The sequence below is a fragment of the Erythrolamprus reginae genome, chromosome 5 (assembly GCF_031021105.1).
Source record: "Erythrolamprus reginae isolate rEryReg1 chromosome 5, rEryReg1.hap1, whole genome shotgun sequence".
In the NCBI taxonomy this organism is placed as follows: domain Eukaryota; kingdom Metazoa; phylum Chordata; class Lepidosauria; order Squamata; family Dipsadidae; genus Erythrolamprus; species Erythrolamprus reginae.
In genome coordinates, this window is record NC_091954.1 from 71,325,360 (window position 1) to 71,350,506 (window position 25,147).

At 38.6% G+C, this 25,147-nt stretch overlaps 1 protein-coding gene across 2 annotated transcripts in view; it reads right to left on the minus strand.

Moving 5' to 3' along the window:
• GIGYF2 (GRB10 interacting GYF protein 2) overlaps window positions 1-21,350 on the minus strand; it is a 114,484-nt gene extending 93,134 nt beyond the window's left edge. Inside the window, exons 1-2 of one of the 2 annotated variants that reach the window (XM_070753041.1) lie at window positions 21,195-21,350; window positions 9,885-9,942 (exon numbers count right to left, since the gene is read on the minus strand). In XM_070753041.1, coding sequence (XP_070609142.1) covers window positions 9,885-9,925 — 41 coding nt within the window. In that variant the 5' untranslated portion in view covers window positions 9,926-9,942; window positions 21,195-21,350. The remainder of the gene's footprint in view (window positions 1-9,884; window positions 9,943-21,194) is intronic. The other variant, XM_070753040.1, reaches the window with a different exon arrangement.
• Between the last annotated feature and the right edge of the window lie 3,797 nt (window positions 21,351-25,147).

Genomic DNA, 25,147 nt, shown 5'->3' on the forward strand with positions numbered 1-25,147 from the left:
CAGGTAAGTTGTTTTAATTGAACACAGTTTTTCAGTAATAATGTTTGAAGCTTTGAAATAATCATGTACAATCATTATTTCAAAGGCTGAGATAATTTTCTAAACAGTCTCTTAAGTTTTTGTGTCCTTCTTATCTCTTCCATTTCAATGTTGCGCTAAACATAATCTCTTTAATTGGATTAGCAAATAATATACAGTGTTCCCTCGATTTTCGCGGGTTCAAACTTTGCGGAAAGTCTATACCATGGTTTTTAAAAAATATTAATTAAAAAATACTTTGCGGGTTTTTTTCCCTATACCACGGTTTTCCCCACCCGATGACATCATATGTCATTGCCAAACGTTCGTCTGCCTTTAATAAAAAAAATTTTTAATAAACTTTACGAAATAAACATGGTGAGTAATAATCTGAATGGTTGCTAAGGGAATGGAAAATTGCAATTTAGGGGTTTTAAGTGTTAAGAGAAGGCTTGTGATACTGTCCATAGCCAAAAATGGTGTATTTACTTCCGCATCTCTACTTCGCGGAAATTCGACTTTCGCGGGCGGTCTCGGAACGCATCCCCCGCGAAAAGCGAGGGAACACTGTAATAAGCATGAGTACAATAAAAAAAAATCTTTTTGCGCTTTGTATTTTGACAGGCCCTAAGTACATAATTTTCTGACTTTTATAAATGTCCCATTTTTAAAAAACTGATTAAAAATTACTTATATGATAAATTTAATAAATATATGTCTAATTTAAATTAAACTATGGATTTAAAGAAGTTTTAATTGGAAGTTCATCATATAGACCAGGGGTCGGCAACCTTAAACCCTCAAAAGAGCCATTTGGACCCGTTTCCCACAAAAATAGAAAACACTGGGAGCCACAAAACCTTAAATCTAAAATGAAGATAACACTGCATATAGCATTTTTTACCTTTATGCTATGTATAGAAAAACTATAATGTGTTCTATTTATGAAATTGATGACCTGCTACAAAGAAAACACATTTGCATTTCTGCATGCAACAAAAACATTTTGAACTCTGGGGAAAAAAAGATGGGTCGAAAAGCTCCATAAATCATGTGCCGGCAGGTGTTGCACACTGGATGTTGTGATGCATATTTTGAGCGACAGGGTACCCAAACTACCCAATTTCAATTTCTGAATTATAGTGAAAGTATGCTCACTAATATTTACTTATCATTCCATGTTGTCAATGAGTCTTCATTAATCAAATTAAATAAGCTGTTACTATATGGGTTCTTAATAACTTATTCAGATATTAATAATAAAATAACAGAATAATAGAGTTGGAATGGACCTTGAAGGTCTTCTAGTCCAACCCCCTGCTCAAGTAGAAAATCCTATACCATTTCTGACATAGTATAGGTCAGTGATGACGAACCTATGGCATGGGTGCCACAGGTGGCATGCAGAGCCATATCAGATGGCACGCGAGCCGTTGCCCTAGCTCAGCTCCAACATGCATGTGTGTGTCGGCCAGCTGATTTTTGGCTCGCACAGAGGCCCTGGGAGGGCATTTTTTTGCTTCCAGAGAGCTTCTGAGGGGAGGACGTTTTTACCCTCCCCGGGCTCCAGGGAAGCCTTTGAACCCTCCGGCGGGTGAAAAATGAGCCTACTGGGCCCACCAGAAGTTGGGAAACAGGCCGTTTCCAGCCTCCAGATGGCCTCTAGGGGGCAGGGGAAGCTGTTTTGCCCTCCCCAGTTATTGCTGTCTCGGCATCCCAGGAAAAAAAGATTTGTCATCACTCGTATAGGTTGTCCAATCTCTTCTTGAAATCTTCCAGGGATGATGTGCCAACAACTTCTGAAGGCAAGTCATTCCACTCATTAATTGTTGTAACTGTCAGGAAATTTCTCCTTAGTTCTAGGTTACTTTTCTCCTTGGTTAGTTTTCATCCACTGCTTCTTGTTTTGTCTTCAGGCACTTTGGAGAATAGGTTGACCCACTCTTCTTTGTCATAGCCCTTTAGATATTGGAGTACTGATATCATTCACCACTAATTTATCATGAATGAAAGAAAGAAAGAAAGAAAGAAAGAAAGAAAGAAAGAAAGAAAGAAAGAAAGAAAGAAATTGTGGGTCCCCATGTACAAAGGATATAGTTAAGACAGTCTGAGGCTAGGTCACTATAGGAGTGCAAGCTTGCTTTTGCATCTGTTATTGTTCTAAACTAGCATATTGCATCTCTGATTGTTCTAAACTAGCATTCATTCCTTGATTCTTCCTCCCCTCCCCATCAACATTCTCAGTAGATAGGTGCAGTCTGATATCTAATAATTTAAAAAAAACTTTTCAAAACTATTCTGTGAATCATTAGACCATGGTTTTGGAAAATTTGTTGAATTAAGTATTTATCTATCTATCTATCTATCTATCTATCTATCTATCTATCTATCTATCTATCTATTAGATTTGTATGCTGCCCCTCTCTGTATCTCAAGGCAGAGGCAATGCAACCACAGAGAATTAGAAAACCATCTTTGTAACATCAATTACAGAGAGAAGGACATTTAATCCTTTGACCACCATGTAACTCAATGTCCAAAAATCCTGTTTAGACAAAAGAAGAGGTGATGCATTTGCTTATTGCATGGCAACAAGTCTGGCATAACAAGTAAAATTCATGACATCTACTATAAAGGAAATCTGTCTAAAGTCAGGAGGAGATACAATCTTTAAATACTCTAAATTTTCTGTTGGTTGCTGTCATGACAGAAATAATTTTCTGATATACAATTTTCCTTATTCATAACCACTTTCATGTCATCATTCCACCAAGCATCTTTTCTATACATCACACTAATGGGCTAAATATTCTGACCTCTCATTGTGGATATTAAATAAAAGTTACAAAATATTGTTGAATAATACAGTAACTATTAAAAGAAGATATATTAAAAGTATCAAGTGACATTTCCTCTGCTATTAAAATAAATGAAGATTTAGCAAGCAAACTAGAATTTTATCTTATTAATCTGCTGCCACCTTGTGGCCACTGTTTTCATGGCAACTAAATAAAAATAAAAGCAATGTTCAATTACTTGAATATTAATTCTCTATATATTCAAATAATCTGTCTAATATTTTATTCCAACCTTGAAGCTTTGAAATACTTATAGGATAGCTTAATTCCAAACACAATGTAATATTTATTTACTTATTTGTTAAGTTTCTAAATTTGCTCCACTCAAACAATGTGACTCAGAATGATGTGTAACAACAACAAACATACTCCCCAGAAAACCATATAAGAATAGAATAGAATAGAATTTTATTGGCCAAGTATGATTGGACACACAAGGAATTTGTCTTGGTGCATATGCTCTCAGCATACATAAAAGAAAAAGATACATTTGTCAAGAATCATGTGGTACAACACTTAATGATTGTCATAGGGGTCAAATAAGCAATGAAGAAACAATATTAATAAAAATCTTAGGATACAAGCAACAAGTGACAGTCATACAGTCCTAAGTGGGAGGAAAAGGATGATAGGAATGATGAGAAAAACTAGTAGAATAGAAGTGCAGATTTAGTAAAAACTCTGACAGTGTTAAGGGAATTATTTGTTTAGTAGAGTGATGGCGTTCGGGGAAAAAACTGTTCTTGTGTCTAGTTGTCTTGGTGTGCAGTGCTCTGTAGCGACGTTTTGAGGGTAGGAGTTGAAACAGTATGCCCAGGATGCGAGGGGTCAGTAAATATTTTCCCCGCCCTCTTTTTGACTCATGCAGTATACAGGTCCTCAATGGAAGGCAGGTTGGCAGCAACTGTTTTTTCTGCAGTTCTGAAGTCTGTGTCGGTCCTGTTGGGTTGCAGCACAAAACCAGACAGTTATGGAGGTGCAGATGACAGTGATTCCTCTGTAGAACTGAATCAGCAGCTCCTTGGGAGGTTTGAGCTTCCTGAGCTGGCGCAGAAAGAACATTCTTCGTTGTGCTTTTTTGATGATGTTTTGATGTTAGGTGACCATTTTAGGTTTTGAGATATGATAGAACCTAGAAATTTGAAGATCTCTACTGTTGATACTGTGTTGTCTCTTATTGTGAGAGGTGGAAGGGTTTCTTCTAAAGTCTACCACCATTTCTACGGTTTTGAGTGTGTTCAGTTCTAGATTGTTCTGGTCACACCACAAGGAGAGTTGCTCAACTTCCCATCTGTATGCGGATTCATCATTGTCTCGAATGAGTCCAATCACTGTTGTATCATCTGTAAACTTCAGTAGTTTAACAGATGGATCGTTTGAGATATAGTCATTAGTGTATAGAGAGAAGAGAAGTGATGAGAGTACACAGCCTTGGGGGGCACCTGTGTTAATTGTACATGTATCTGATGTGATATTTCCTAGCTTTCCCTGCTGCTTCCTGTCTGTTAGGAAGCTTGTGATCCACTTACAAGTGTGTTCAGGTACCACTAGCTGATTTAGTTTGGTTAAGAGACTATTCGGTATGATGGTATTGAATGCTGAACTGAAGTCTACAAAGAGGACTCATTGGAGATTCAAGATGTTGAAAGATGTAGTGTAGAGCCATAAGTTAAAACATGTACAAGATATAAATATAAAATTCAAACATAAAAATGATGGCCACACAGTATAACAGAACAAACCAAAGGAAACTACACTCAAATTGGCCAATTGCCTAAAGCAATAGTCTAACTCTAAAGCACGCTATCATCAGCATGGCTTTGTTACCAGATTAGACCAACTATCTCAAGAAATATAAACATTTGAGAGTTCAGAAATGTCTCTTTAGGACATTTCAAGGCACCTGGATTGATCTCAATGCAGCCACCCCATAAGCAAATAGGAGGTAAGCTAGTGGACACAAAATATTTTTTTTCTGGGGAATATCAGTGCCTGCCTGCCACCTCTACATTACTGATCTTCCCCCAAAAAATGTAACGTAATGATTTCCTTAATTCCAAGACCAATACAATACAACAATGGCAAAAAGCAGTCGTAGCAACCTTGTTTTTACACTCTTTTTTCTAAAACAAACTAGTTTCCTTATAAATATGAGACTGGAATATGATTTACCATATCTTTGGAACACAATTAAAAGAAATCTGGTTTGCATTAACTTTGATTTGCTCTACTACCCAGTATATCAGCAAAGGTGGTAGAAACTTGTTCCAGAAAAAGGACAGAGCTTACATTCCCAAGGCTGATTGCTGACTTTCAAAGCAGAATTTGCAGGGAGCCAGTTACATCTGTACAAGACCAGTATGTTTATTAATAACAGATGGAACAGAAGAGAACAGGGAACATATCCTGTAGAACTGCAAAATATTTACTTTCTGAACAACACATAAGGTATGCAACTCTGCCTGGAAATAAGTATATTAAAAATACAACAGTTAAATAATATATGAATTAGGCATTAAGCAAACAATAACTTTTAATTTGATCCAAGAAGGTGCTAATCTCTGCAAACACACAAATACATAATGGTGCATTTAATGTGTAAGTGCAATTTGGGTAAATCTCAAACTTTATAGATACATTATATGGGAGCTAAACAAAAAATGAAGGATTAAAAAAAGTTATTGAACCAGTGCCTGAAATTTCAATCCGGTGTGTGTTTTTTTTTAAAGAGACAAATTTGGAGTATTTTTAGATAATCTCTGACGAGAGCAGAATGAGGATTGTGGATTCATCCTTTCCTCTATGCAGCTTTCAATATCTAGGGATGACTAGGGAAGGAATGCCGCTTCTCCCCGGGGAGGAATTTGAATGTCTCCCCTAGGCAAGGCGCCCTGTTTCTCTCCCCTCAGTGACTTAAGGAGCCAGCTACAAGTCGTGTGTTAGGGCAAGAGTTCTCTCTCTCTCTCACACACACACATACACATTCAATTGGCCAGATGGACAAATTGATCGAAGAAATACTACTTATTCAGGTCTGATCGTAGCGAGCTGATGGAAGACTAATTAGGGCAAAGTGCTCTCTCTCTTGCTGCTCTGACAGGAGACACAAAATGGCCATCGAAACTGTCTCTATCAGAAAGGTGGAAAACCGCATGAAGAGTGGTCTGCTCAGATATCTGTCCAGCTGTCCACTTGGGCCAGAGACCTCCCAGCTGGGCAAACACCCTGGATCTTTTGCAAATTGTTGATTTGCTCATAGACACTGAACAGAAAGTCAATTAAAGACCCAGGCAGTCTGTTAGAGCGAAATGGAGCCTAGTGCTGAAGGAGGACAATTCAGCAGCCCTAGCAGCCACAGCTGCTGCACACACACACACACACGTACACACACTCCTGAGACTCAACCAATGGAGAGGAAGTCAAGTAGGTAACACTCACTGTTAGAAGGTATTAAGAATATAGCAACCAGGAATCAATCGAACCAACTGGGAGAAATGTTTGGCACAACCATCCTAGCTGAGTGACTGAGTCAGAAGCTGGCAAGGGTAGCAAAAGAGGTGGGACCTAAACAGCTTTGACAGACACAGTCCAATCAGTTGTAGACGGGGTTAACCCATTTCTGGAGGCTATATCCACCACTATGGAGAAGGGGGAAGGAGGTGAATGATGCAATGGAGTCTTCAATGAGCCAAGTATCAGCCAATTATTTTACTACCTCATTAAACTTCATTGCCTATCAATATCATTTTAGGGTAGCAATATTATTTTATCGTAGCAAGGCTATTACAGTGATCCCCCGCGTTTCGCGATCCCGATCATTGCGAAAGGCTATAACGCGATTTTTCAACCCGGAAGTCAAAACACCATCTGCGCATGCGCGCCCTTTTTTTTATGGCCACGCATGCGTAGATGGCGCCGGGCAGATCAGCTGCTGGGCAGCTTCCCTGGGTCTTCCCTCTCTTGCTGGCGGGAGGGCGAGCGGCGGGCATCAGCGAGGAGTTTCCCCACCGCCCACGCAAACTCCTCGCTGCCGCTCGCCCGCCCTTTGCCCGCCCACGCCGTTCGCTCGCGCCGCTTCCCAGCTGAGTCCTGAAGCGAACTTCCGCGTTTGGCTTCAGGACTCAGCCGGGAAGCGGCGCGAGCGAACGGCGTGGGCGGGCGAGCGGCAGCGAGGAGTTTGCGTGGGCGGTGGGGAAATCCCAGCGCCGCTTCCCAGCTGAGTCCCGAAGCCAAACGCGGAAGTTCGCCTTTGCCTTCAGGACTCAGCTGGGAAGCGGCGCGAGCGAACGGCGTGGGCGGGCGAAGGGCGGGCGAGCGGGCAGGCAGGCGGCGGACAAGCGGCGGGCGGACAAGACAAGCAGCGGGCGCGGCAGCAGCGAGGAGTTTGCGTGGGCGGCGGGGAAACCCCAATCTTCGGCTCCTCGCTGCTGCGGCGGAAGTAAAAACACCATCTGCGCATGCGCAGATGGTGTTTTTACTTCCGCACCGCTACTTCGCGAAAAACCGATTATTGCGAGGGGTCCTGGAACGGAACCCTCGCGATAATCGGGGGACCACTGTATTTGGATTTCATTCATTTTAGAACTTCTCTTTCCCAGCTTTTAATTTTTCAATGTCATCATCCCTAAGCACTGCTTTTCTGCCATTATAAATATGATATACCTCTGTCTGGGTCTGCCAGCACTTCTGGAATTCAGCTCTGTTACATTCAAGGCAAATAGACTGTGATTCTTTCTTCTATCAAACTTTACATTTAAATTCTGAATGACTGGGGCAGATGTCTCTCAAAAAAAGAGTGAACATGTGTCAAGGGGCTGACATAAATGTTTTTAAGAACAAGAGATGGCTAGAGTTATGATTGTACCTTGTGTGTCAGCCTCTTTCTCTATTTTGTGGAACTGTGCTCATTATCAACCTGCTTTTGCTACCTTTCACTAATAACTAAAATAGAGAAATGTCAGCAAGCCATAATTTTATTACAGTGGAATACTGCTACTAATAACTGGCAACTAATTATGCCAATTATGTAGAGGAAGTTCAGGATAAGAAATGTAGGTGAAATTAAACATTATTTGGGTCTTGATATAATAAAGACAAATAGAGGATTCAAAATTTCAAAGCTAAGAACATTAGCCAATTGTTAAAAAGATATAATATGGAGAATTGTAAGACTACTAAGACACCAATGGATCAGGGTTTTACACATAGTGATATTAAATGTCCCTTATTTGATAAGGAAATATATCAATCTCTAATGGTAATCTCTCATATTTGAGTAATTGGTCTAGACCAGATATATCATACAGCATAAATCAATTGGCTGGATATAATGCTGAAAAAAATGAAAGGTGAATATTTATCTAACGCCCACAATACATTATTCTTTATATTTAGAACCAAGAAATGAACTAGTGTTAACTGCATATGCCGATCAGTCTTCAGAGAGGGGCGACATACAAATCTAATAAATTATTATTAAATTATTATTATTACTGATACAATGACTCATAAGTCAATATCAGGTATAGTGGTAATGCTTTAATAGGGTGGAAATCTATTAGGCAACAACCTATTAGTTTATCTACTATGGAAGCAGAATTCTTCAGTTTATCATTAATGTGTACATCATTGGTTATTATTGTTAATTAATTAATTGCAATTGTTTAAGGATATAGGAATTACTATATATGAGGCATTTACTGTGTATGAAGACAGTCTGCCATTAGTATGGCTAATAGTTTAGCTGTAAAGACAAGATCAAAACATACAGATCTAAGGTATCTAAATACACTCTGTTTTTCTGCTGATTCACTGTGACTGATGTAGTAAGATCTACGTGTTCGATGGTAATCTGATGTATTTCTAAGCTGTAATGTATGTCTGATATGTAAGACAAAGATAGGCTTGCATTATTATTATTGTATTGAGAGATATTGACTGATTTCAATGTGTATGATCGGACTGTATATCTTGACTGTGCTATTTCTAAAGTAAACACCATTTTATAAACTTTAATGTATCTGTTTTGTATGACTGAATAATTACTCATATCTCCTGAATATCTGCTGGAATCCCACTTTTTCCTCGGTATGTCCTTGATAACTCAAGGGTTCTGCACACTCCTTAACAATGTCCATAATATGCAAGCCTCTACTTGCTGATTACCACCTCAAGTAATCTCCTTTTATTTAGAGTGACAACAAAAGAGGGCCATCATCCTATTGTATTCTATGTGACTTTCAGAATGCACTTGACTGGCCTTATACAGCACAAGAATGCTGAATTAGATAGATAATTCAATAAGGCTCTCATTTGATTACTGACTACTGTGAAGCCCAAAACCAGTCAGATTTTTAGATTTAATACAGAACTGACTCATCACTTTTTTTTTCAGATAATGTACAAGTAACAATGAGAAATAAGCATAGGGAAATACACTGATCTCACAGGTTGCCCTATCTTGCATAATGCGGCAGGAAATAGCAAAGTGAATATCAATAATTTCTTCAAGTAATAAAGACGGATAAGGGGAAAGAATATTTAATTATATCACCATTGGACAACATATAATTGATTTGAGATTTCTCCAATATAGCACAACACAATTCAAATTAAAAATCTGATTTAGAATAGTCTCCCACCTGATATTTGAGGGCCCCTATTCTTTTAGCCCTCTGAAAGGCCATGAACCCTAGCTCTTCTTCTCCCCTCCACAGGATTGTGTTGAGTTGGGGGTCAGTAGTGTGGATGGTTATGGAGTCTTGATGAGAAGGTGCTTTGTGTAATGTTTTTGTAGTTGTTGGGAGCAGCCTAAGATCATTATGTGAGATAGAGAGCCATATAAATTCTTTAAATAAATAACTTACATAGTTGCAATTTTTAAAAAAGAATTCAACACCTTATGTAATTTTTCCAAGCAGCTATTTGAAGCAATATATTGATAAACCAGCTTTTATCAACATTCAGAAAAATAATCTTTTGGAAAAATAAAGAGACAGAGATACTTACCATTCAGGCCCAAAGTTAAGTGTCTGAGTTTCTGCTGCCATTTTTGAAAAATATTAACCTAAAAAAGAAAACACAAACTATGAATACATTATAGTATATATGAGTTCTAGTGCCACCTTAGAGCTGGAAGGGACCTTGGAGGTCTTCTAGTCTCATAAATGCATAAACATTCTTCTTTTAAAAGAACTCACATTAGCTTGGAAGAACTCAGCATTACTCTGAATATGGTCTATAATGAACACCTAATTTTTTATACCAATCCAATTCTCTCTACCTTAAAACCTGGGAAAGGGATGGCAGAGAATGTTTGTCAATGTTTGAGTTAGGAGAGCAGAAGTAATTAACCATTTTACTAACTTTGTATTCCAAAATATAATAGTAGAAGATTCAAGTCAGAAGGCAGATGTCCCATCTTGTGTGACAGAGAAAGATTCTTGGCTTTTTTTTCTTTCTTTCTTTCTTTCTTTCTTTCTTTCTTTCTTTCTTTCTTTCTTTCTTTCTTTCTTTCTATCTATCTATCTATCTATCTATCTATCTACCTACCTACCTACCTACCTATCTATGCATAATTACAAACAAATGTCTATTTCACACACTTCACAAATAGCCCCTGATCTATGACCTCCAGAGTTTCTAAGAATTTTTCTTCTAAGACAAATGGGACAAACAATATAAACCATAGGGATATATGGATTCACTCATAATTCATCACATAGTCGGAAGCCGCATGACTCTGTTAAATACTTTTAGAGGAAATATTCTCTTAAGATACAACTTGCTGTCATCCATGTACAAGAGGTGGCTGATGGTAGTTCCACTCTTGAACTTGTATCCATATCCAGCCCTGGATCTTTAAAAAAAATCATTCAAAGAAAAAAAATATATCCAAAGTGATGAGATGAACCTTGACTAAATTTAAAGTCCATATAGATGACATTAGTGGCTATAAGCATGAAGAAATCATGCAAGTCCCAACCAATCACAAGCCAACTACAAAAACATAGTTCCTGCTTCTGCATATGATGGGCTATATTGCACTAAAATATCTTTCTCCCATGGATCAGTGTAATGATACAAAGGCAGGAATAGTCTTTTAATCTGTCCCTCTCGGTGGCAAATTATATCCAAACAAAGGAGCAAAAACATTCAATGAGAAAAGAATACAACACAGTTGAAGAATATTTCAATTGTTATGTTGCTTTGAGTGAATGCTTACACTTATATTCTTCTACAAATCTACACTAACATGAGTTTGGAGACTTCTTAAAACAGGAGGACACTAAAACACTCCCCTAGCAACTGTGCCTTGCTAACACACATGCCTCTCTTTTAACTCACTCAGAAAACATCGCAATAGGTACTAATGAGACGCGCATGGAAAGGAGAGGGAAAAAGAGGGGGAGATAGGGAGGGGAAGGGAAAACACCATACTTAGAAAGTTAAGGTACAGCTCCATTTAACTTTATAAAAAAATAAAATCTACAATTAAATTTCTCAAGTATAAGTATTATTAAACAGAAACTAACAGACCTATCATTGTGACCTAGGGAGGCAGCAAGATAGGACACTTTTCAATACCAGAGAGAGAGAGAGACTGCAAAAAGATGAAGACTTATCTATATAGGAGATTACATTAATATCCACAGAAAGTAAGAATAGCATTAATAAAAGGTTGGTGATACATTTTAAAATACTCTGGAAGTGCGAAATAACTACCGTATATACTCGAGTATAAGCCGACCCGAGTATAAGCCGAGGCACCAGTTTTTGCCACAAAAACTGGGAAAACCTATTGACCCGAGTATAAGCCGAGGTTAGAAAATGTAGTGGCTACTGGTAACTTATAAAAATGGAAACTAATAAAATTACATTAATTGAGACATCAGTAGATTAAATGTTTTAGATTATTTATTTTAAAGAAAACCAGTAAACTAGCTCTGTAAATTTAAAAGAGGGTAAACAAAAGCAATCTGGTATTAACAATAAAGTAAAAAGTAAAAAAAGTAGCTCAATCAGCAACCAAGCTAAAACCTAAGAGTTAAAATCCTTCAAAACTGGATTCCTCATCAACTGTATGCCCATCATCAACTCCCAGAATTCCTGCACCAGCCATGCTACCTCAGGAATGGGAGTTAAAGTCCACAAGCCTTAATCTTGCCAGGTTTGAAGACCCTTGCACTTCTAACCCTAACCCATGGGTCTTTAAACTTGTCTTGTTTTTGCCTTTTTTTGCTATTTTTTGGTTGTATTTGCTTCTGCGCATAAGCCAAGTTTTCAGCACTGCGCATGCATGCAGCCACATAGGGTACAATGTGCGCATGGCCACACGGCACAGGAGGAAGCAAACTAGTGGCAAGGTAAGTTAGAACCCATCCTGGTGCGCACACCAAAAGCCCAAAGACCAGGTGGCTGCTGCACAGTTTCCAGGGCTGTGGTACACACACATTCCGGTTTGGGCACTCAGTGCAAAAAGATTCGCCATTACTGCTCTAGACCCTTTCAGTCTTCTTAGATACACTTTTTGGCAATACAATCCTCATTCATTATGTTTATGTTACAAAACCATCTCAATGTATGTATGTATGTATGTATGTATGTATGTATGTATGTATTATGTATGTATGTATTTATTTATTTATTTATTTAATTTGTATGCCGCCCCTCTCCGTAGATTCGCGGCAGCTCACAGCAATAATAGAGACAATGTAAAAACAAATCTAATAATTAAAAAAAACACATTTATTTCATATTGGTCACTAAGTTCATTATTCAATCCATATACTGTATATTAGAAACATGGAAGCATAGAAGATTGACGGCAGAAAAAGACCTCATGGTCCATCTAGTCTGCCCTTATACTATTTCCTGTATTTTATCTTAGGATGGATATATGTTTATCCCAGGCATGTTTAAATTCAGTTACTGTGGATTTACCAACCACGTCTGCTGGACGTTTGTTCCAAGAATCTACTACTTTCAGTAAAATAATATTTGTTTACGTTACTTCTGATCTTTCCACCAGCTAACCTCAGATTGTGCCCCCTTGTTCTTGTGTTCACTTTCCTATTAAAAACACTTCCCTCCTGAACCTAATTTAACCCTTTAACATATTTAAATGTTTCGATCATGTCCCTCCTTTCCCTTCTGTCCTCCAGACTATACAGATTGAGTTCATGAAGTCTTTCCTGATAAGTTTTATACTTAGACCTTCCACCATTCTTGTAGCCCGTCTTTGGACCCGTTCAATTTTATCAATATCTTTTTGTAGGTGAGGTCTCCAGAACTGAACACAGTATTCCAAATGTGGTCTCACCAGCGCTCTATATAGCGGGATCACAATCCCTGCTTGTTATACCTCTAGCTATGCAGCCAAGCATTCTACTCACTTTCCCTACAGCCTGACTGCACTATTCACCCATTAACAGCACCCACATTCATCACCTATATATTCCTGACTCCATCTCTTTCTTTATTATCACATACTGTATACTCTTAAGTATGACATTCCACTTACTTTTATGTTTCTCTTGGCATACACAATTAATACTTTCATTTAATTAGATGACAGAAGCATGCTCTTATTAACAGCTGTTTTCATTTCTTCATTACTCCTTGAAATAGACAACATACCACCCACTACATTTCTATCAGCATTTGTCCACCTTAAAATTTCTCCATCCATGCCTTCCTATATAATAAGCATCCTACAAAAATATAAAAATTACACTCCTTTAATTTTTCACCATTTTTATTTAAATTCAAATGTGCACTCATGGTCAAGGACATGAACTGAGAATCTGTTTTTTTGCTAAACATCTACTATAAAACATTAACTTCTCAGCCAACAACATACTACTGTATAGTAAAGTACACATATGTTCAAGTCCCCAACACCAGTACAATTCTAATATTACCACCAACTTTTCTTATATATTCATTTTTATATCCATGCTTTTCCAAAGGGACAGCAATATACTGTATGCTTATTCCATGCTCAATCTTGAGCCATTCTATTTATTCCTGTGCATGCTTTAGTTTCATCACATATTTCTCTCATTCGGCAACCAACTTCCAACTTTATATTTACATAAATCGTACCATATTTCAAGCATATTTACTATTCTGATTTATTTAAACATGCCATGCATTTTCCACAATCACTGATACCTTTTTCAATGCCAATAAAAAGCAAAAAAAACCTATGTTGGAAATCTTTCCAAATTTTGCTCATTGGCATTTCTCAAATATTTTCACCCCCAGTTTTTGCATTCATCTTTGCTCCATTTATCTTCATAAAATGGAATATGATAGTCCTTGACTTGAACCACAAAATTTCCTCAAACTACAATTGAGCCCAAAATTTCCATTGCTAAGTTTTGTCTCATTTTATGACTTGTCTTGACACAGTTGTTAAATGTATCACTGCAGTTGTTAGTAAATAACACTGTTAAGTGAACAGTTTCCCCCATATTCTCATCTGCTTCCCACACATACATTCATATCATCTAAAAGAATTTTCTTTCAATATTGTAATTATTCACAAAGTTGTTCAATTTGGGAGTGGGGGGGGAGTCTCAATTACTGAACTACCTCTGAATTAAAGTGAATTATTACTAATGAAACATTTGATTCTCTTAACAAGCCTAAGTTAGAAACCATGGGGTTTTTTTTAGTTTCTACTTCTTGTTATTACGGAAAAGCTAAACATTTTGTTTTGACCATATCCAATGAACCATGGAAGGAGCTATCATTTATTAAAGAATCAAACAGGTGTAGTCAAATTTGTATGATACAAAACGCCGGTACAGTATACTGTATACACGTTTTTAAATAAACCTTGCTCATAGCTTCCTTCTGAAATTGTTAAGAAAATATAACATACATTCTCTGCAAAAGCAAAAAAGAAAATATTGTCTGCTGTTTTTTTAAATAACTGAGGATATTTTCAAAAATAATTTATAGAGCTCAGGATATTAATCTAAACTAGCCGTGGACAACTGTAACTTCATGTAGTCACCCGGTCACTTCTGCATCCCTTGGAGCCATATGATATTGTAATATCAAAATACAGAAGCAAATTGCTTAACAGTTGGGCAATTTCCTGCTGAAAATTTTCTTTCCTTTTGGAAGAAGTGAAAGAAAATGCATATACAGTATTAAGGCTCTAACAGAATTAACATCCCTGTAAAATGTTAAACCCTCCAAAAATATTAAAGAGTATGTAGCCCGGAAAGTTAAATCAAGATGATTTTTTAAAGTGTGCGTGTAAAGACACATAAAGACACTAAATCATTTATTTTCCTTTTAATAAACTGTTTATTTTCTCTTGGAAAGATTCTTCAACCAGTCACCTGAAGATTGGGATAGCTAGTGCAACACACTCTACATGGGGCTATCCTAGAAGATCATCTAGTCTGTTCAAAATTCCAGAGGTGCGAACAGTAACAGGGGTTTCTCACTATGCCCATATGTCACTGTTGCTGCATTAGTTGCTAGTTGGCTTTGGATTACAATACAAAATTCTGGTTGTTAATTGTGAAGCCCCCAAGGCATATAGCGTGGTTGTCTGAGGGACCGCCTATCTCTCATTGTTGCCTGCCCAGTATGTTCAGGCAAGTCTCTTCTATGAAATGCTGCCATGTTTTGAGACCAAGGAAGTATGGCTTCTCTGTCACTGAATAGCATTTTACCAGAGGAAGGAGTGGTAGGAATCCACTCTCCTTGGCTTCCAGAAAACCCTTAAAACCTGGTTTTCTTCCTGGGATTATTGAATTTGTTGGGCCCCCATTTTATATTTATTATTGGGGTTGTTTTCAGTCCGGGCTAAATCTGGGGCCATTATCTGCTGGCACGCGAGCCGTTGCCCTAGCTAACTTCCAACATGCATGTGTGTGCCAGCCACCTGATTTTTGGCTTGCACAGAGGGTCTGGGAGGGCATTTTTGGCTTCCATAAAGCCAATGGGGTGGGGGATGGGGGCATTTTCCCCCTCCCCTGGGCTCCAGGGAAACCTCTGGGGCCTGGGGAGGGCAAAATACAAACCTACTGGGCCCACCAGAAGTTGGGGAATAGGTAGGGGGCGGGGGAAGCTGTTTTCGCCCTCCCCAGGCATTGAATTATTGGTGTTGGCACTTACGCATGTGCAATAGTACGTACTCATGTTCTTTCAGCATCTGAGGGGAAAAAAGGTTCACCATCACTGTTGCAGGGTATCCAGGGTCTACTGGATTGCTTGGCTGTTCTATGGATACTGTATTTTTTTGAGTATAAGATTTCCCCCCCCCCCAAAAGAGGGTGGAAATGTTGGTGCATCTTATACACTGAATGCAGCCATTTTTGCTGTCCCGAAGCCCCCACCACCACCTGCAGAGAGCTCTTGGGTGCTGAGGGATGGCAAAAATGATATTTTTTGTGAAAATTTGGCTCTTTTTTTCACCCATTTTTTTTTTTTTGCAAAAATGGGATGGGCAAAGGGTCTGGGGAGCCTGTAAAGACCTTCTGGGGACTGGGGGAAAGGCAAAAATGCTTCCATTTTTGTGAAAAAATGGACAAAAAAGGGCCTGTTTTTCACAAAAGCAGGGCATATTTGCCATTCCCCGGCACCCAGGAACTCCCTGCAGATTTCCCATAGATTACCCAATTTTTGTGGGGGGAAACAGCTGAAAAACAGCCCATTGTTTGAAAAAATGAGGCTGTTTTTCCCTTCTAATTACCCCATCTAGCATGACTGGAGGAGGAATTTTGGGAGTTGAAGTTCACTAGTCTTAAAGCTGTCATGTTTGAAGTTTGTAAAAAATGTACATGGTTGTAAAAAGTATGCACGTTTGTAAAAAGTATTCTGCTACACTGGTACTTTATTAAATAATATATTATTACACCTTTGGTTCAGAATACTTTTTTCCTTGTTTTCTATCTCTAAATCTATAGTCCTTACAGCAAAATTGATAAAGTGTTTTAAAAGATATATGCTGCTGTACATATATCTTTTATATACAATATAATGGCATATGGTATCAAACTGGAAGAGACATCTGGTATCGAACTGAAAGATTTTATTTATTTTTTTGGATTATCAATACTTTGCAGGAAAAACAAAGTTTCACTTTTTTACAAGCAGGCAATAGTTAGAATTATGTTTAGGAAATTATGCACAACCAGGTAAAGTGAATGAGTGTATGAGAATGAAGAGTCTTAAGGCTTTCAAGATGAGTCATTACACGACAGCATTATTAGTTAAGACTATTAATCCTTGCAATCATCTCTAGCTTTGTTAGGTCACTATAGTTTATTACACTGATTATTTTATGAACAAAGGAAAAACTCTTAAATGCTTACATTCACAGATGGACATGCTTGTGTGCAGTTCTGTAATAGGCTCAAGCATGTTTACTGACATAGATCACAGATTATGTAATTAATAAGTTCAATTATTGTAATTCATATTTTTGTATAAAGCAGATAAATGAATAAACTATGGAGTATGCTTAATTGATATGAAACAGTGTTCATTAAGAACCTAAGAATATTTGAGGGTATAGTCAAAAAGATATTAACAATTTTATATAGGTGGCTGTGGACAAGCTTGATGTATTCTTGCAAACATCACAATTTTGACTACATGGAATATGAGGTTCTATTAAGAAGTATTTAGCATCAACAGATTTCTGGAAAATAATAACAATTTGAAGAATGTTAGCTATGCTTTTGGAATCTGAAGGTTTGTAGCAATGGATTATATATTATATATATATATTATATATTGGGTTGAAGACTGAATGCTGCTTAGTCTTCATAAACAATCCAATATACACTGCTCAAAAAAATAAAGGGAACACTTAAACAACACAATATAACTCCAAGTAAATCAAACTTCTGTGAAATCAAACTGTCCACTTAGGAAGCAACATTGATTGACAATCCATTTCGCATGCTGTTGTGCAGATTCAACTTTGTACAGAACAAAGTATTCATTGAGAATATTTAATTCATTCAGATCTAGGATGTGTTATTTGAGTGTTCCCTTTATTTTTTGAGTAGTATATTAGTAATGTTAGTAGTAGTAGTAATGTTAGTAATATTAAAATCTACAGTGTAGTAGTTTATGTGGAAAGCTAAAAGTATTTCACTAAGCATTTTACTAAATTCCTGATGTCTACAAGTTTGCAGAAGGTATTTTTTCTTTGGGCTCTAGGAGAAAAACAACTGCCAACACTAGGCCACCACGCTATTCAAATTCCCTTCAGGATAAATAATTTTTTAAAAAATTAAAAATCCAGTTATTTGGATTTGTCAAGTATTACAGAGTTAAAGCTTTTTTGCTGGAAGAGTACTGGGATATATCAAGGCCACCATGCCAACCAAGTTTCCTTTCTGTAAAACTTTAAGGTGGTCAGTTAGTACCGATGTTGGGATAAACAAACTTGGTTACTAATTTTGCGTGCTGAGTTTTCCTTTCCCAAACCCTATGGAACCTGACATGCTCTGCTTAAGCATGGTTTAGGTCAAGGAGAAGGCCTTCTCAACCACCACACTTTGGAATATGTTCTTGACTCTTACCCTTCCCTCATTAAGGAAAGTCTTAGACACCATTTTGTATCAATAGACATTTGGCCTACAAGTCAACTGTTGCCATCTTCTACTTTATGATAAAAGCATAATAACTTGAAAGTTTGCTGTAGCCTTTAACACTGAAGATTATGAAACAAAAGTAAAAAGGTATTTTAAATAGATTGAACAGGAAATAATACAATCTAAAAATAAACCTGAAATTATTTTGTTCACACCATTCAGTTTAAAATGCTAACTTCTAACCATGGTTTCTAAATTTGCTCAGTTCAATTATATTACAGCTAAAGCTCACCTCAATTCCAAATCATGACACAGCAATCTGTGATAAACTGAAACAGAAAATACTGTACTTCTAAACTTTTCCTTATAGCACTAGTAAAAAATAACAAAGTTCATTCACATATCTACACACTATACTATGGTTTAACAGTCTCCACACATGTAGCTAAATATTTCATACATCTGCAACTACAATGTGAGAAAAATGTCACAGAGAGCTAGCTTTGCACTTATCTCACATACTTTACATTAAAAAGGAACTAATTCCTCCATGTTTTAAAAACCATATAGTTCTCTCACTGTTCAACCACATTTAGTCATACTGTTTCCCGGAATTGCATTGATACCCTATCTTCCAAACCTATTTGTTTTCCTATGTCATATTCTTGATCATTATTTAATCAAAGATGGAATTATTTCAACAATCAGTGCTGCTATGTCTTTGTGGCAAATTCCCTGTAAGCGCCTTCAGTATAGTTAGTGCACTACTATTATTGAGATAATAAATCAATTGCTGTTATTTATTAAACAAATACAGCCACCCAACTCACACATGGATAATTCTTGGCAGCTTTCAAAATTTTTAAAAATCTACCATATGATAAAAAATCTTTAAACCCCACCCATCTACCCACCCCCATAACAGCAACAACACAATCAAATTAGTAACTTCATTCAATTTATCTTCAACAGAGTGGAGATCATTTACCAGATTTTTATTTGCCTATACAGTATTACTTTTTATGTAAACAAAGGAAGCAAACATACATAATATCCTTCCCATTTTCCTAACAAGGCTGTAAAGGTGGTCAGGCTGAGACAATGTGACTACCCCAAAGTCATCCAGCCAGTTTTCCATGCCTATGGTGGAACTATAACTCAGGTCTACCAGTTTCTATCGAAAAGTGGGCCAACAGTCTTCATACCTATTCAATCAATAATGATTTTACACCTACATCTTGCTGCCAATTCACAGCTGACTAAGTTCACATACTGTAACATAATTTGCTTTTTTTCTATCTTAGTGTATTGGGTGAATCCATTCACTGAGATTTGTAAGCTATAGTACATGATTTTGTGTAAACCCAACCAGTGGTGAAATCCAAACTTTTTTACTACTGGTTCTGTGGGCATTGTTTAGGGGGTGCGGTGTGGCTTAATGGGCGTGGCAGCAAAAACATGTGACATATATATACACACACACACACACACATACACAATCCTGTACGTAAGTCTATTATATATATATATATGTGTGTGTGTGTGTGTGTGTGTCATATGTTTTTGTTGAATTTGAAAATTAAGGGAGACTAGGATAGATCTATTTCGGCCTTATTTTGACCTCATCAGCTAGCCATACCCTCACTGGGACTTGAACCTGCAACCTTTTGCCTTGTAATGCAGAGAATTAATCTCTAGGCTACAGTATCCAATCCTTTCAGCTCTGTACCAGGGAAGGGTTACATTTTGTGTCCAATATGTATACCCAATTCCGTACTGAAGAAAAATAAGTCTATAATGTGTGAGTGTGTGTGTATGTATAGACCCAATCCCATACTGAAGAAAAGTAAGTCTATAAAGTAAGTCTATAATGTGTATGTGTGTGTGTGTTGTATAGACCCAATCCTGTACTGAAGAAAAGTAAGTCTATAATATATGTGTGTCTATGTGTGTGTGTGTATATATAGAGAGAGACCCAATCCCATACTGAAGAAAAGTAAGTCTATGTGTGAGTGTATGTGTGTGTGTGTGTATAGACTCAATCCCGTACTGAAGAAAAGTAAGTCTATAAAGTAAATCTATAAGTCTATAATGTGTGTGTGTGTGCGTGTTGTATAGACCCAATCCTGTAGTGAAGAAAAGTAAGTCTATAATATATGTGTGTCTATGTGTGTGTGTATAGAGAGAGAGAGACCCAATCCCATACTGAAGAAAAGTAAGTATAATATATAGAGAGAGAGACCCAATTCCGTACGGAAGGAAAATAACACGAGTTAAAAGGGAGGATACACAGCAATTGGGAATATAAACACGCTTCTCCGTGAAGGCAGAGTCCAGAGTTTCATCCACCCACCCAGCCAGACTCAGAAATATTGTCGATATGCCGCATGGAGAGGGAGAAGAGCTTGGGGATCTGTCAGAGCCAAGTGAGCCTTCCCCTCACACCGAAGCTTCGTTTCGCTCACCCGGACCCTGCAAAATGTCTATGTCACTCCTCTGCCACAGCTAAATAAACCCCAACGCCATTTCTCAAGCCCGTTTCGCTCGTCTCCGGGCGCTTCCTCGGATACCAGACATATGGGAAGCCGGTGCTCAGCGAAAGGCCTAGGCGTGTTCGGGCCAAAAAACCCCCCGAAACCCCGTGGCAGTGAGTCAAGCACAGACCGGGGAAAGAAAACTAAACGCCTCAGCAAGGAGCCGCGTCTGAAAGAGGTGAGGCGAGCCTCACCAACAGCCGGTTTACCTGAGGTCGCGGACGGAGAGCCTCTCGGATCCAAAGCCAAACCTCAGCACCGACAACACAAGATGGCTACCGCGCTACCACGCAAGGTCATGTGACCTCACTGCCGTGGCCCCGCCCTCTCTCGGAAAGCTGGGTAAGAGGAAGCGCCTCGAGGAAGAAGGAAAAGCCTGCTGATGCGGCGCTATATATCAGGGGGTCTCCAACCTTGGCCACTTTAAGACTTGTGGACTTCAACTCCCAGAATTCCTCAGCCAGCTTTACTTTGCTGGCTGAGGAATTCTGGGAGCTTTGCTGGCTGAGGAATTCTGGGAGTTGAAGTCCACAAGTCTTAAAGTGGCCAAGGTTGAAGACCCCCTGATGTAGATTGTCCATATAAGTAACTATAAAGCTCATTATAAGCGGTGACTTAGCTTCGTAGAGGCCTGGTTCACATAATACACTACGCCAAAGCAAAGAAAACCGACTGGTTTATCGATGTGATCATATTGAAGAGGGAATGCCTTGCTCTGTCGCGTTTTTTAAAATCTGTAATTTTATTCCTCCTAGCCTATCGGGCTGTTAAAAAAAACGAAAGTGGCGTATATCTGGTAGTTTTAAATATATATATATCTATATAACGTTGTGCTAGGATTTATTTTTCATTGTAAACTTCATGTAAGGTAGTTTGTTTTCAACGCACCACAAAGGATTTGTTGTATTGGAAAACTCAGATTACAACAGCAAAGACCATCAGATACTTCCAAAAACATCTCAGTAATTTATTTGTTTGTTTTGCCATGTACATATTGGTGGTATACAAAGATACAGTGTAATATTTACATACATAATACTAGTAAGAGAGAAACATTAGGACAGGGGACGGAAGGCGCTCTGGTGCATTTATGCACACCCCTTACTGACCTCTTAGGAATCAGGAGAGGTCAACGATGAATAATCTAAAGGTAAAGTTCTGGAGGTTAGGAGATGATACTACAATCTGGTAGTGAGTTCCATGCATCAGCTACTTGGTTACTAAAGTTGTATTTCCTGCAGCTGAGTTTAGAGCCGTTTACTTTGTTTGCACCCGTTGTGTGCTCTTGTGTTGTTGTGGTTGAAGCTGAAGTAGTCATTGACAAGGAAGGACATTGTAGCAGATGGTTTTATGGGCTCTTTAAGAGGACTGTAGTTCTACCCTTTCTAAACCTAGGATTGTAATCACACAGGGCAGCTGCAAATTATAAGGTTCAATTGGAATGTTGGTCATCCATCCCAGCAAAATGTCTATCTAGTTGTTCTTGCTTAGTTTCTGTCTTCAAGCAAGAACAGCCTGTAATTTTATTTCAGGACAGATGGAGTCAGGAACTCAAATTCCCCACACTTGGTTACACACCCAATTTGCCCATCGCACCTTACTCTTTCCTATCGCTTGCCAGGTTGCTCCCTCTTTACAGATACCGGTGTTAATACTGGGGTTACAGCTCTATCTCTTTATTTTCTAGTATGCCATTTGCCAAGTTGCTTCTTGTTTGCATATTAAGAGTGGCTTTTCTGTCCTCTGTAGTCTTTTCTGTACTTTGGGCTGCAAAGGGAGTAAATAGACTCAGAGAGATATGGTAGGAAAATCAGGAATATTCAAAATTATGAACATTTGTAGTTAATTAAGATTCAATTAAGATTCGCCCACGTTTCTTCAACACTCCGTGGCTTGCATTGGCTGCCGATCAGTTTCCGGTCACAATTCAAAGTGTTGGTTATGCCCTTTAAAGCCCTACATGGCAATGGACCAGATTACCTCCGGAACCGCCTGCTACTGCACGAATCCCAGCGACCCATAAGATCCCACAGAATTGGCCTTCTCCGGGTCCCGTCGACTAAACAATGTCGTTTGGCGGGCCCCAGGGGAAGAGCCTTCTCTGTGGCGGCCCCGGCCCCCTGGAACCAACTCCCCCAGGAGATTAGAACTGCCCCCACTCTCCCTGTCTTTCGTAAACTACTGAAGACTCATTTATACCATCAGGCATGGGGGAGTTGAGATAGCTCTTCCCCCTAGGCCATTACAAGTTATGCATGGTATGTTTGTGTGTATGTTTGGTTTTATAATAGCGGTTTTTAGTTGTTTTTATTATTGGATTGTACATGTTGTGTTTATTATTGTTGTTAGCCGCCCCGAGTCTGCGGAGAGGGGCAGCATACAAACCCAATAAATTATTATTATTATTATTATTATTATTATTATTATTATTATTATTATTATTGAAAGTTTACACACTGTGCTCAAATATATTTTTCCTGTTTTGTTGTTTTAAAGCTTTTATTAATAATTGTTAATATTTCACTTACCATTGTTGTATGCTGCCCAGAGTCACTTGTTTTATGAGATGGGTGGCCATATAAATTTGACAAAACCATGGGTAATCATGGTAGTAATGGGTTGCAAATCCTGTCGCTACTAGTTCGTGTGTGCGCTCAAACACATTCTTGTCCGGGGCAGGTGGGCCTCTCACTGCTGGTTCATAGAACTAGGCCGTACAGGTAGCAACTCACCGCTGAACCATGGTTTGGATAAAGGTCAGCAATATTGCCTAAGTTCATAATTGCATTAATCAATGAATATTAATTTATAAGATTTCTAGCTATTTGAATTCATTTCTAGCTGAATTCAACTAGTATGTTGTGTCAAAACCAAATGATGATTGGATGTGTATGACCCTAGTCTGTTACTGAAATACTTCAACATTATTATCATGTATACAGATAGACAGACAGACATAGAATATAATGGATACTCCTTTCTACCTAAAACTTGAACTTGATGTTGCAATAGATTGGGTGTCAGCAACCCATAATTCCAAAGCTGTGTGCAGCTTTCACCCCCAGGCTGTGGCTCCTTCAGGTGAATCCATCACTAGCTGGCCGCTCCCCTCACCCTCCCGTCAGTCACTTCTCGCCTGGCCTCAGAAGGTAAAGGCAACAGCAGGGGGTGGAGACTTGCTCCATATTCCAGAGTGGGGGTAAAGCGGCCCTATACTTGCTGGGTCTGGAAGGCGCTTTTCTAGTGCAGTGTTTCCCAACCTTGGCAATTTGAAGATATTTGGACTTCAACTCCCAGAATTTCCCAGCCAGCATTCGCTGGCTGGGGAATCCTGGGAGTTGAAGTCCAAATATCTTCAAGTTGACAAGGTTGGGAAACACTGTTCTAGTGGCTCTCTCTCTCTCTCTTGCCTCCGGATGTCAGTTGCTGTGATGCCCGGCCTCCCATCTGATCGTCAGCACCCTGCTAGTCTGTCATCCTCAGTGGCCTTCGCAGTATGCACAAATTCAAGACATACACGTTTCTCCCAGCCTCCTCTGGTAGGGGAGGCAACAGGCCTGCTGTGGCCAGTGTTCCCTCTAATTTTTTTTTTGGGGGGGGCAGAAAAGTATAGTGTCTGAGCAGCAGTCCCTTCGGGACTGGGCGGCACAGAAATAATAAATAAATAAATAAATAAACAAACAAACAAATAAATAAAAAACCCACCCTGTTTTGCCTCAGAGAATTTCGAAATAAAATACTGTACTGTGTGTCTATAACCGTGAGCTCATAATAGGGCAACTCTATCAATATCAAAATGCCACTTAAATAGTTGAGCTAGTTTCAAACTAGATTTTGATTTTCTTTCTCTCTTCCTTACTCCCATTCTTTTTCTTTTTCTTTTCCTTCCTCTCTTTTTTCTATCTGTTTCTCTCTCTTCCTCTCTCTCTCTCCTTCCCTCTCACTCTTTCCCTCTCGGCTTCTGGGCAGGTTTGGAAAACTCTGAGTTGATGGTGATTTTTAAGTGAGCGATTGCTCACTGCTCAGCTTAGAGCAGGGGTAGGGAACGTTGGCTCTTCTATAACTTGTGGACTTCAACTCCCAGGATTCCTGAGCCAATCATTCTAGTTCAGAGAATTGTGGACTTCAACTCCCAGGATTCCTGAGCCAATCATTCTAGTTC